Source organism: Coregonus lavaretus (genome assembly GCF_964263955.1).
Source record: "Coregonus lavaretus genome assembly, chromosome: 15".
NCBI classification, from domain to species: Eukaryota; Metazoa; Chordata; class Actinopteri; order Salmoniformes; family Salmonidae; genus Coregonus; species Coregonus lavaretus.
The window spans coordinates 16,379,089-16,391,987 of NC_140002.1; the positions used below are offsets into that span (position 1 = coordinate 16,379,089).

At 45.1% G+C, this 12,899-nt stretch overlaps 1 protein-coding gene across 1 annotated transcript in view; it reads right to left on the reverse strand.

The window, feature by feature from the left end:
- The window catches only part of LOC311142149 (homeobox protein PKNOX2-like), a gene marked incomplete at both ends in the record, with an annotated part of 52,991 nt that extends 42,840 nt beyond the window's left edge, over positions 1–10,151 (reverse strand). The window contains 2 exons of the mRNA XM_084177741.1: positions 8,763–8,899; positions 10,065–10,151. Of these exons, the coding sequence (XP_084033867.1) occupies positions 8,763–8,899; positions 10,065–10,151 (224 nt within the window). The remainder of the gene's footprint in view (positions 1–8,762; positions 8,900–10,064) is intronic.
- Between the last annotated feature and the right edge of the window lie 2,748 nt (positions 10,152–12,899).

Sequence of the window (12,899 nt, forward strand, 5' to 3'; positions counted from 1 at the left end):
GGACTGGTGCACTTCACAAAATAGATGGCATCATGAGGAAGGAAAATTATGTGGATATATTGAAGCAACATCTTAAGACATCAGTCAGGAAGTTAAAGCTTGGTCGCAAATGGGTCTTCCAAATGGACAACGACCCCAAGCGTACTTCCAAAGTTGTGGCAAAATGGCTTAAGGACAACAAAGTCAAGGTACTGGAGTGGCCATCACAAAGCCCTGACCTCAATCCTATAGAAAATCTGTGGGTAGAACTGAAAAAGCGTGTGCGAGCAAGGAGGCCTACAAACCTGACTCAGTTACACCAGCTCTGTCAGGAGGAATGGGCCAAAATTCACCCAACTTATTGTGGGAAGCTTGTGGAAGGCTACCCAAGTTAAACGTTTGACCCAAGTTAAACAATTTAAAGGCAATGCTACCAAATACTAATTGAGTGTATGTAAACTTCTGACCCACTGGGAATGTGATGAAAGAAATAAAAGCTGATTATTATTATTCTGACATTTCACATTCTTAAAATAAAGTGGTGATCCTAACTGACCTAAGACAGGGAATTTTTACTAGGATTAAATGTCAGGAATTGTGAAAAACAGAGTTTAAATGTATTTGGCTAAGGTGTATGTAAACTTCTGACTTCAACTGTACGTTCCTGTTTTCCTTGAAAACAAGCAAACAAATAGTTAATATTTTTTTCTTTTTTTACAAATCAAAACAATATAGCTAAATTCTCCCAAACCCACATTTCACTTATAAAATCACAAAGACATTTACAAACACAACAAATTAAAAAACACCTCTCGTTCAACCGCCGACGTGTTTCCATCTAAAAGTGGGAGGAACCTCCATCAGTTCGGCATAGTGGAGAGACAGCTGGAAAACAGACCCCCTGCTAGCCCGTTAATAAGACAAGCCCAATCCAGCGCTTCTTCATCAGAAGGTTCGTAACTCGTTAGGCTAATTATAACTATCACAAGTTGATTCCACTGGTAGTAATTAAGAGACGACTCGTCAAAGAGAATAGAAGATCTAGACAGCTCTTCCACACGCAACAAACTCACTATCCAGGCAATTAGCTAAAGGCTTCAGTCATACAAAAGTTATACTTAAATCCAAACTGGTTCTCTTGCAGATTATTAAGAATGTCTCACCCCATGTTCTAGCATGGCCTTTTTCCCTTTACTCAGATTACAACCTCTCACTTTCGGTTATTTGAAAATGAAATAATCTCCAAAATATCGCCATAGAAGGTTGGTTGCAATGTCAGTTTAATCCACCAGAAAAGAGAACAAATATTACAATAAATAATATGGTTAAACTCAAATATACTAATTGATAAAAAATACAATATTCTTGGAAAAAATGTTTACAAACGGTATAATCTTTGTAAAGGATATCATAAATAGGACCGGTGGAGTTATGTCACACATGCAGCTAACAAAAACATATGGAAATGTCTGTTCTTCTCAAAATTACAACCAACTAATTGCAGAATTACCAAAAAAATGGAAGAGGCAAGTGGAAGGGGGAGAAAGTAAGGAACTTGTCTGTCGGCCCTGCATTAAAGACCAAAATTGGTTAAAGAAAATGTTGATAAATAAAAAAGTATACCAGTTTAATTTTTGACAAAAAATTGACAGCTGTGCCATATACAGTGGGGAAAAAAAGTATTTAGTCAGCCACCAATTGTGCAAGTTCTCCCACTTAAAAAGATGAGAGAGGCCTGTAATTTTCATCATAGGTACACGTCAACTATGAAAGACAAAATGAGAAAAAAAATCCAGAAAATCACATTGTAGGATTTTCTATGAATTTATTTGCAAATTATGGTGGAAAATAAGTATTTGGTCAATAACAAAAGTTTCTCAATACTTTGTTGTATACCCTTTGTTGGCAATGACACAGGTCAAACGTTTTCTTTAAGTCTTCACAAGGTTTTCACACACTGTTGCTGGTATTTTGGCCCATTCCTCCATGCAGATCTCCTCTAGAGCAGTGATGTTTTGGGGCTGGACTTCAGACGGGCCTGGACATGTACTGGCTTAAGCAGGGGGACACGTCTGGCACTGCAGGATTTGAGTCCCTGGCGGCGTAGTGTGTTACTGATGGTAGGCTTTGTGACTTTGGTCCCAGCTCTCTGCAGGTCATTCACTAGGTCCCCCCGTGTGGTTCTGGGATTTTTGCTCACCGTTCTTGTGATCATTTTGACCCCACGGGGTGAGATCTTGCGTGGAGCCCCAGATCGAGGGAGATTATCAGTGGTCTTGTATGTCTTCCATTTCCTAATAATTGCTCCCACAGTTGATTTCTTCAAACCAAGCTGCTTACCAATTGCAGATTCAGTCTTCCCAGCCTGGTGCAGGTCTACAATTTTGTTTCTGGTGTCCTTTGACAGCTCTTTGGTCTTGGCCATAGTGGAGTTTGGAGTGTGATTGTTTGAGGTTGTGGACAGGTGTCTTTTATACTGATAACAAGTTCAAACAGGTGCCATTAATACAGGTAACGAGTGGAGGACAGAGGAGCTTCTTAAAGAAGAAGTTACAGGTCTGTGAGAGCCAGAAATCTTGCTTGTTTGTAGGTGACCAAATACTTATTTTCCACCATCATTTGCAAATAAATTCATTAAAAATCCTACAATGTGATTTTCTGGATTTTTTTTCCTCAATTTGTCTGTCATAGTTGACGTGTACCTATGATGAACATTTTAGGCCTCTCTCATCTTTTTAAGTGGGAGAACTTGCACAATTGGTGGCTGACTAAATACTATTTTTCCCCACTGTAGATTGCAAAATAGTTGGGAAGAGATTTAAATGTACCGATTCCATGGCACATGGTTTATGAACTGATACACAAAACGACGCTGGATTCAAAACATATAATTTTTCTGTTTAAATTATTATACAAAATTCTTGCAACCAATAGAATGTTATATACAGTATATGAGGGATACAACCATCCCAGCTCTGCAGATTTTGCTGCGAAGAGACAGAATCATTAGATCATTTATTTTGGTACTGTCCATATGTAGCTTGTTTTTGGTCGCATGTTCAGGAGTGGCTGAAGAATTGTAACATTTACCTGGAGCTAACTCTGCAAACAGCACTGCTGGGTGATTTAAAAAGTCATAGTCAATTTATCAATAATATAATAATACTCCTAGCAAAAACGTTTATCTTACATTGACAATCTATGAGAGTAGAAAGGTTCAGAATTTTTGTGACACATCACAGCACAGTTGAAAAATATATGGCAATTATAAATCCAAACTGGATGGTGTTCAGAGCTAGATGGGAGGGGTTGAGTGGAGCTGAAGGGTTAATAACAAGATAACTAATGTAAATTATACTGTGTCCGTAAAATTTTTATATAGGTTCAGAACTTTTGTGAAACAGCACAGTTGAAAAATACATGGCAAATAGAAATCAAAACTGGATGGTCTTCAGAGATTACAACTATCACACGTTGATTCCGCCGGTAATAATTAAGAGACATGCTTTAAAGTTGTGTATAACAGTCTTTTATTAATGATAGCACAGTATGTTGTCATCAAGGCCATCCAAATCAGAAAACAAAAACAAAGATGGGAGCATTCTGTCTTTAATCCAAGAAGGTTTCCAACAATTTGTTCATCAATTGGCACAGAGTCTGTTCATCTCTGATTTGATTTAACCAAAAATGACTAGTTATACTGTATTCAATGTCTGTCGAATTAGCTTTTGACATTGCAGTAGCATGTGTTGAGTGTTGTGCTGCTGCATGGTGTGAGCGCACTACAGGAGATGATCAATATAGAGGAAGACAGGAAGCTGTCTGCTTTGTCTGTGGATGTTTAGAACGTTGTAAGAATATTTAGAAGTGTCGGAGAGGATGAAAAGGCAACGTTTTGAAGCCCCTTTGCTTTCAGTTTCATACCCCTCAAGTGGTAGGGTTAGCTGTGTGTGTGTGTGTGTGTGTGTGTGTGTATGTGTGTGTGTCTTCATGTACGTGTGTGTGTGCGTATGTATATGTGCATGCATATACAGTACATCCATTTGTGTGCGTGCGTGCATGCATGTGTGTGTGAGCACGATGGCGAGCCCACCTGTGAGTGTGTGTTTTCAGGAGGGAACTGTAGTGAGTGATCAGGCAGCAAAGGGCTGGGGCTGAGTCTGTCTTTTTCAGCGCCAACAGCCCCCTTCAGGCCGGCTGCTCACATCAAAGAGAAGCCTTGTATCTCAGAGGAGCTTAGAAATTCAGCCCCAGGCTTGGCGAGGCCTTCACAGCACTCGCCTAAGGGGCCTGAGCAGCCAACCAAGGGCCAAGAGCACACTCAGACAAGAGCAGTAGATAACCACACTAGGGGAGCGCCAAGGAGCCAGGACAGCGAGCCGTGCAAAGAGTATGTAGTGTCATCCTAGAGTTTGCTAAAGACGGTATAGGGGAGAATATAAATGTTTCTTGGTAGCACATAACTAGTGGTTTGTTGCTGGAGCATGATTTCTCACTCTGAGATTGCTGAACATATAAAAAAAATGATGTGTTCTGTGAATAATTTAGTTCATAAATAGATAATATTAGCCCATTATGAAAGTACATTCATATTCAAGTGATGAGTTGGGAGAGGAGGGTGCTTTTCAGAATCTATGTTTAGTTTTCAGTTGGCAGCAAATGTCTATTCCCTTCATTACTCTTACAAGCAGAGGCTTGTAAAAATTTTTTTTGTTTTAATTTAAAATACATTCTGTCATAAAGAACAGTGGCGTCATATGCCCATAGGGGGCACAAAGGCACCTGCCCCCTCAGATTTGTCCTGTTTTGAAATTTGTCAGATGTTAAATTAATGTTAATGTTAAATTAATTACTAATACATTTTTAAGCCCATGTTTTATCATAATTATTTATAAAAATATCTGTCAACGGTATTTTGGGGAGGGGGCACACTGACTGGAACAGGCAATGAGTACCCTATTCTCAGTAGTAAGTGGTTCCTTCCGAGGTGCACCACGGAGCGAGAAAGAGAGTGCAGAGTGACACACAGCATTTTATTTTATTTTAGGTGCCAGTGATAGCTGCAGGACTTGCAGGAGGTATGTTTGTAAATTCATTTGATCAAGCTATGTAGCCTATTGATTTCTTCTTGATGAATACATTTAATGTTTTGTTGTTCCTCTGTAATACTAGCCACCTAGCAATTTCATGAAGTTGGCTTTAGCTAGCCAGCTAGATATGTTCCCAATCTCCCAACCTCATAACTAGAAACCAAGCCATTTCAGACTATCAATCCAGAGACGAGCTTGTCTAACTATCTTAGCTGGCATGCCTGCTGGTGTCACGACCGTCTACGGAAGGAGTGGACCAAAGCGCAGCGTTTGTAGCGAACATGACTTTATTAACGTTAAAGTGCACGAACGAGAAAACAATAAACAATGACGGATAGTGAAGTCCTCAGTACACAGACTGAAACATGGAACAAAAACCCACAACCCTAAGGTGAACACTGACAGTTTAAATATGGCTCCCAATCAGAGATAACGAGCCGACAGCTGACACTCGCTACCTCCGATTGGGAGTCACATGATGAGACAATACACTACAACCAAAACCAAACACAACCAAATGAACACACCCTATACCCAACACAACCAAATGAATACACCCTGGCTCAAACTACACAGTCCCGGAGCCAGAGCGTGACAGTACCCCCCCCTAAAGGCGCGGACTGCGACCGCGCCTCAATACGGGCTAAACAAGGGAGGGCTGGGCGGGCATACCTCCTCGGCGGTGGCTCTGGCTCCGGCCTTGATCCCCACCTCCTCTCCAACCCCCCAAAGTACCCCTGGTCCTGTCTAGCCCCGCTGGCCGGAGCCGGACTGACGACACGCGCCCCTGGCTTGGTGCGTGGAGGACGAACGGGCCTTACCAGGCTGACGACGCGCACCACTGCCTTGGCGCGGGGAGCAGGAATGGGCCGGACCGGGCTGACGAAGCGCACCCTTGACTTGGTGCGGAGAGCGGGACCGGGCCGGACAGGGCTGACGAAACGCACCACAGACTTGGTGCGGGGAGCAGGAACGGGCCGGACAGGGCTGACGACACGCACCACAGACCTGGTGCGGGGAGCAGGAACGGGCCGGACAGGGCCGACGAAACGCACCCTAGGCTTGATGCGTGGAGCCGGAACGGGCCTCCCCAGGCTGACGACTCGCATCCCTGGCTTGGTGCGAGTAGCAGGAGTGGGCTGGATCAGGCTGACGGCTCGCACCCTTGGCTTGGTGCGAGTAGCAGGGACGAGCTGAACCAGGCTGACGACTCGCACCCTTGGCTTGGTGCGAGTAGCAGGAACGGGCTGGACCAGGCTGACGACTCGCACCGTAGGTTTGGTGCGAGTGGCAGGAACAGGCCGGGTCGGGCTGGCGACGCGCACCGTAGGTTTGGTGCGAGTGGCAGGAACAGGCCGGGTCGGGCTGGCGACGCACACCGTACACTTGGTGCGGGTGGCAGGAACAGGCCGGACCGGGCTGGCGACGCGCACCGTAGGTTTGGTGCGAGTGGCAGGAACAGGCCGGGTCGGGCTGGCGACGCGCACCGTAGACTTGGTGCGGGTGGCAGGAACAGGCCGGGCTGGGCTGGCGACGCACACCGTAGGTTTAGTGCGTGGAGCAGGAACAGGCCGGGCTGGGCTGGCGACGCACACCGTAGGTTTAGTGCGTGGAGCAGGAACAGGCCGGGCTGGGCTGGCGACGCACACCGCAGGTCTGGTACGTGGAGCAGGAACAGGCCGGACAGGGCTGTCGACGCACACCGTAGGCTTTGTGCGTGGAGCAGGAACAGGCCGGGCTGGGCTGGCGACGCACACCGTAGGTTTAGTGCGTGGAGCAGGAACAGGCCGGGCTGGGCTGGCGACGCACACCGTAGGTCTGGTACGTGGAGCAGGAACAGGCCGGACAGGGCTGTCGACGCACACCGTGGACTTGGTGCGTGGAGTAGGAACAGGCCGGTCCATACTGGGAACACACACCACTGGCCTTAACCGGGGATCAGGAACGGGCCGGACCGGACTGGTAACACACCTCAGTCTCTCACGCCGTGCCTCCACTACTTCCCTCCCTCTACTCGCCAATGGCTCCCGTAATCCGGTAGCCTTCTCTCCACGTCTCCCTGTGGCAGCCTCCTGCTGCCCAGCCGCCCAAGCCATGTGCCCCCCCCCAAAAACTTTTTGGGGTTGCCTCTCGTCCTTCCGACGATGGCCCTGCTGACGCCGTTGCTCCTCTCTCGCCAGGGCCTTGATCCTCCCCCAAGGTCCCTTGCCCCCGAGCATGTCCTCCCAGGACCACGATTTGCCCACCTGGGCCATCGCCAGCCTCTCGATCTCCTTACCCGGCGCTTCCTCCCATGTCCAGTCTCCTTGCTCCTGGACACGCTGCTTGGTCCTTCTTTGGTGGGTTTTTCTGTCACGACCGTCTACGGAAGGAGTGGACCAAAGCGCAGCGTTTGTAGCGAACATGACTTTATTAACGTTAAAGTGCACGAACGAGAAAACAATAAACAATGACGGATAGTGAAGTCCTCAGTACACAGACTGAAACATGGAACAAAAACCCACAACCCTAAGGTGAACACTGACAGTTTAAATATGGCTCCCAATCAGAGATAACGAGCCGACAGCTGACACTCGTTACCTCCGATTGGGAGTCACATGACGAGACAATACACTACAACCAAAACCAAACACAACCAAATGAACACACCCTATACCCAACACAACCAAATGAATACACCCTGGCTCAAACTACACAGTCCCGGAGCCAGAGCGTGACAGCTGGCAAGGCTGGTAGACTTTAGAAAAGCAAAGCAATAACTAAATGTACTGAATAAGACTCACATTCCTTTCAACCTTTTACCCAGATTTTTGCAGAGATGCAGAGAAGCATATTACGTTTTTTTTTCAAAGAACCACCAGTCAGGAGGATACAGACAGCTCAAGAGGTAAACTTAGATATACAGAAAAATACTTGGTTTAAATGTAATCTGGCACCTTATGATAATATCATGATATTTTGTGTATTAATTATGATATGATATGTTCCTGTATTGATGATGTGTGTTATGATCCCATGTACTGTGTTGTAATGTGAATGTAATATCATAGGCATGGTAGTGCAGTATACAGTATTAAGATATGTGATTTACAACAGTCAGAATGGCACCCTCATTAAAATGACAATTAAACAGGTAAAGAGATATGCTTGGATAACATATGCAGACAAATAGACATATTTTTTACATAGAATTAGGCATAATGATTATGGCTGTAGATTGCAGGAGAAAAGCTGTTTCAGGTGTTTGAAAATGCCAAATTCTCCAACCACCCCAACTCCATTCTTACGTACTTCTTGCCCCCTATAAAATAATGGGTGCCTGACACCCTTGCTTACAAGGAATTCTTAATTGCAATAATGCACTTTAAAAAAGCATTCCTAACATGGAACTGTATGTACCATTCAGAAGCTCCACAAATAAAGTGCTTGAAAATTGAGAAAACCAACCGTCGTTGTGCTCAGTCTTACCATAGCATTGGGAGTGTGTGTGTGTGTGCGTGCTTGCGTGTGTGTTAAACCAACCAAACAGAAGAGGACAGGTGTTCCCTTCAATGCCTGATCCTTCTCAAGGTTTGTTCAAAGGAGTTTTGCCTTACCACTTTTTGGAAAGGTTTGCTGAATTAACAGAGAGAATTTACAGTATAGCACAAAGAGCTTTACATTGTAAATGTATGTTTTGAGACCACGTCTTACCTGTAGACGGCCCGCTTGTCTGACTCCAGCTGGGCCTGGGGGTCAAGGGTCACACTGACAGGAATGTTCCCAGCTGCTGAGGATGCTGGGATGTGGACCTGCTGGACCTTGGAGTTCTGTTGGGTGATGCCTGTCATCTGAGGGCACAGCAAACAGAACCACAGTGAACTACGATACATAGAATGGTAGCCTGGTCCCAGATCTGTTTGTGCATCAGCTAACCCAGAACCACAGTGAACTACATAGACTGGTAGCCCTGGTCCCAGATCTGTATGTGCATTAGCCCTCTTTTGACTAGGCTTTTGACTTAGAAGACTGGGTTTGTGTTCCACTATCTTATCTCTAGCGTGCAGACACACAGCTTATCAGATTCTGTGAACTACATGAGAGTGGATAGACAACTGGCTTGATCTTTCTACAAGGCCTATGACAGATGAGCGTGTTACTGTGATGTGATGGTCTGGATGTGTACAATGCCTCTCTTCAATTGTGTTGGTCCCCTACCCCCACCTCTCTCTCTTTCTTCCCCTTCCTCCTCTCTCTCCCCTACAGCCTTTGGAGAGAAGGAAATGAGGCCCCTCCTCCCCCCTCCACTCCCCCCTTACCCCACCCCCATCTGTGTTGGGAGGAAGCTTCAAGTCTTAATCCCAGCTCCAAATGGGAAATAAATTAGCTTCTTCACACTTAACTAGCTCTCATTTGCATTTTGTTGCCAGCGCTGACTGCGGCTCGGGAGATCTCCCCTGGCACTAATCCTCTGTGTGCAAGAAGAGAGTAGTAGAGAGGAGACAAGGAGGGGAGTGGTGAGGTGCTCTGGCAAACCTGCTCTACTTCCTTCTCTAGGATGCTGCATAGCTAGGATGAGGTTGAGGTTGAACTGTTGGTCTAAGGTCATATTGTCTCCTAATGACGATGGTTGAGATTGAGGTAAGGTAAGTCCTAGTTCACAGGAGGCTGCTGATGGGAGTACGGCTTATAATAATGGATGGAATGGTATCAAACACGTGTTTGATGTGTTCGATACCATTCCATTTATTCTGTTCCAGCCATTACTGTACTTTGAGCCCGTCCTCCACAATTAAGGTGCCACCGGCCGCATGTGTCCTAGATCTGCAGTTTGGGGTAGCCTCTACTTCAAACTCTTATAACAATGTTTGTTTGGAAGTTCATTTGACTAAAGACAAATAAGAGACTGAAATGTTTTGTGTCAGGATTTTTCAATTGATTAACTGAATTTCAATCGATTTCTTGAATGAACAAATTGGACCCCAACTCTGAGCTGACCACTAGTGGTGTACTGACCTGTTGGCTCTCCTGGTACGATGGTGGAGGAGCACTCTGAGTGGCCATCATTGTCAGTGCTGGTGCTGGGGACACATGTTGCATCATGGGACAGCTTCACATGGAGACCTGCAGGGGGACACAAACACACAATGTGTTAGGAGTACATTATATGCAGTTTTGTAGAGTAGTGAACTACATGTAAACTCAGCAAAAAAAGAAATGTCCTCTCACTGTCAACTGCGTTTATTTTCAGCAAACTTAACATGTGTAAATATTTGTATCAACAACTGAGACATAAACTAAACAAGTCCCACAGACATGTGACTAACAGAAATGGAATAATGTGTCCCTGAACAAAAGGGGGGGGGGGGGGTCAAAATCAAAAGTAACACAGTATCTGGTGTGGCCACCAGCTGCATTAAGTACTGCAGTGCATCTCCTCCTCATGGACTGCACCAGATGTGCCAGTTCTTGCTGTGAGATGTTACCCCACTCTTCCACCAAGGCACCTGCAAGTTCCTGGACATTTCTGGGGGGAATGGCCCTAGCCCTCACCCTTCGATCCAACAGGTCCCAGACGTGCTCAATGGGATTGAGATCCGGGCTCTTCGCTGGCCAATGCAGAACACTGACATTCCTGTCTTGCAGGAAATCACGCACAGAACGACCAATATGGCTGGTGGCATTGTCATGCTGGAGGGTCATGTCAGGATGAGCCTGCAGGAAGGGTACCACATGAGGGAGGAGGATGTCTTCCCTGTAATGCACAGCGTTGAGATTGCCTGCAATGACAACAAGCTCAGACCGATGATGCTGTGACACACTGCCCCAGACCATGACGGACCCTCCACCTCCAAATCGATCCCGCTCCAGAGTACAGTCCTCAGTGTAACGCTCATTCCTTCGACGATAAATGTGAATCCAACCATCACCCCTGGTGAGACAAAACCATGACTCGTCAGTGAAGAGCACTTTTTGCCAGTCCTGTCTGCTCCAACGACGGTGGGTTTGTGCCCATAGGCGACGTTGTTGCCGGTGATGTCTGGTGAGGACCTGCCTTACAACAGGCCTACAAGCCCTCAGTCCAGCCTCTCTCAGCCTATTGCGGACAGTCTGAGCACTGATGGAGGGATTGTGCATTCCTGGTGTAACTCGGGCAGTTGTTGTTGCCATCCTGTACCTGTCCCGCAGGTGTGCTGTTCGGATGTACCGATCCTGTGCAGCTGTTGTTACACGTGGTCTGCCACTGCAAGGACGATCAGCTGTCCGTCCTGTCTCCCTGTAGCGCTGTCTTAGGCGTCTCAAAGTACGGACATTGCAATTTATTGCCCTTGCCACATATGCAGTCCTCATGCCTCCTTGCAGCATGCCTAAGGCACGTTCACGCAGATGAGCAGGGACCCTGGGCATCTTTCTTTTGGTGTTTTTCAGAGTCAGTAGAAAGGCCTCTTTGGTGTCCTAAGATTTCATAACTGTGACCTTAATTGCCTACCGTCTGTAAGCTGTTAGTGTCTTAACGACCGTTCCACAGGTTCGTGTTCATTAATTGTTTATGGTTCATTGAACAAGCATGGGAAACAGTGTTTAAACCCTTTACAATGAAGATCTGTGAAGTTATTTGGATTTTTACGAATTATCTTTGAAAGACAGGGTCTTGAATAAGAGACGTTTCTTTTTTGCTGAGTTTAGTTCAACTAGTAAGTTAACTACATTTTGCAGTAGATTGGTGGTAGTGTAGTTAACTACACACTACTTTTTTTGCAAAAACAAAAGAAGATATGGGTGAAGTAGGCAATCATTTACTTTATTTTTCGGCATCAGACCTGCCTAATTTTCACTTGAAATATACTGTAGTTTTTTTGTTTAATAGGTTAAATTACACGTTCTGTTAACATATGGCCCCATAGTGATCTGTTCTTACAATTTGTAGTCATTGACATTTCAGATTTACATATGATAATTTTTCACAAAGTAGTTTGGATGTGAACTACTTTTTGAAAGTAACTTTAGTTAAGTAAACTATATTTTTTCTTAAGGGTAGCTTTAGTGTAGCTTATCTTCTTTCAGAGTAAAGTCATTGGTAGCTTGATAAACTATCTTTTCAGATTAGCTTCCCCAACACTGATTATACTGTATGTAAACGTCAGGTGTTGTGTTGTGGTAGAAGTGGCCTCTAACTGCTGGTACAGGGTCAGAGCCCGTATTCATAAAGTGTCTCAGAGTAGGAGAGCTGATCTCTAGTAATGCTTTTTACAATAGATCATAATGGATAAGGCCTCGATTCAATCCATATCGCAGAAGTTCAGAGCTATAGCGCGTTTTAAATTTAAAGGCAATGAATCCAGTCTCCGCGTTCATGGAGACTTTCTCTGTAAATGCGGCATACAGTGGGGAAAAAAATTATTTAGTCAGCCACCAATTGTGCAAGTTCTCCCACTTAAAAAGATGAGAGAGGCCTGTAATTTTCATCATAGGTACACGTCAACTATGACAGACAAATTGAGGGGAAAAAATCCAGAAAATCACATTGTAGGATTTTTAATGAATTTATTTGCAAATTATGGTGGAAAATAAGTATTTGGTCACCTACAAACAAGCAAGATTTCTGGCTCTCACAGACCTGTAACTTCTTCTTTAAGAGGCTCCTCTGTCCCCCACTCGTTACCTGTATTAATGGTACCTGTTTGAACTTGTTATCAGCATAAAAGACACCTGTCCACAACCTCAAACAGTCACACTCCAAACTCCACTATGGCCAAGACCAAAGAGCTGTCAAAGGACACCAGAAACAAAATTGTAGACCTGCACCAGGCTGGGAAGACTGAATCTGCAATAGGTAAGCAGCTTGGTTTG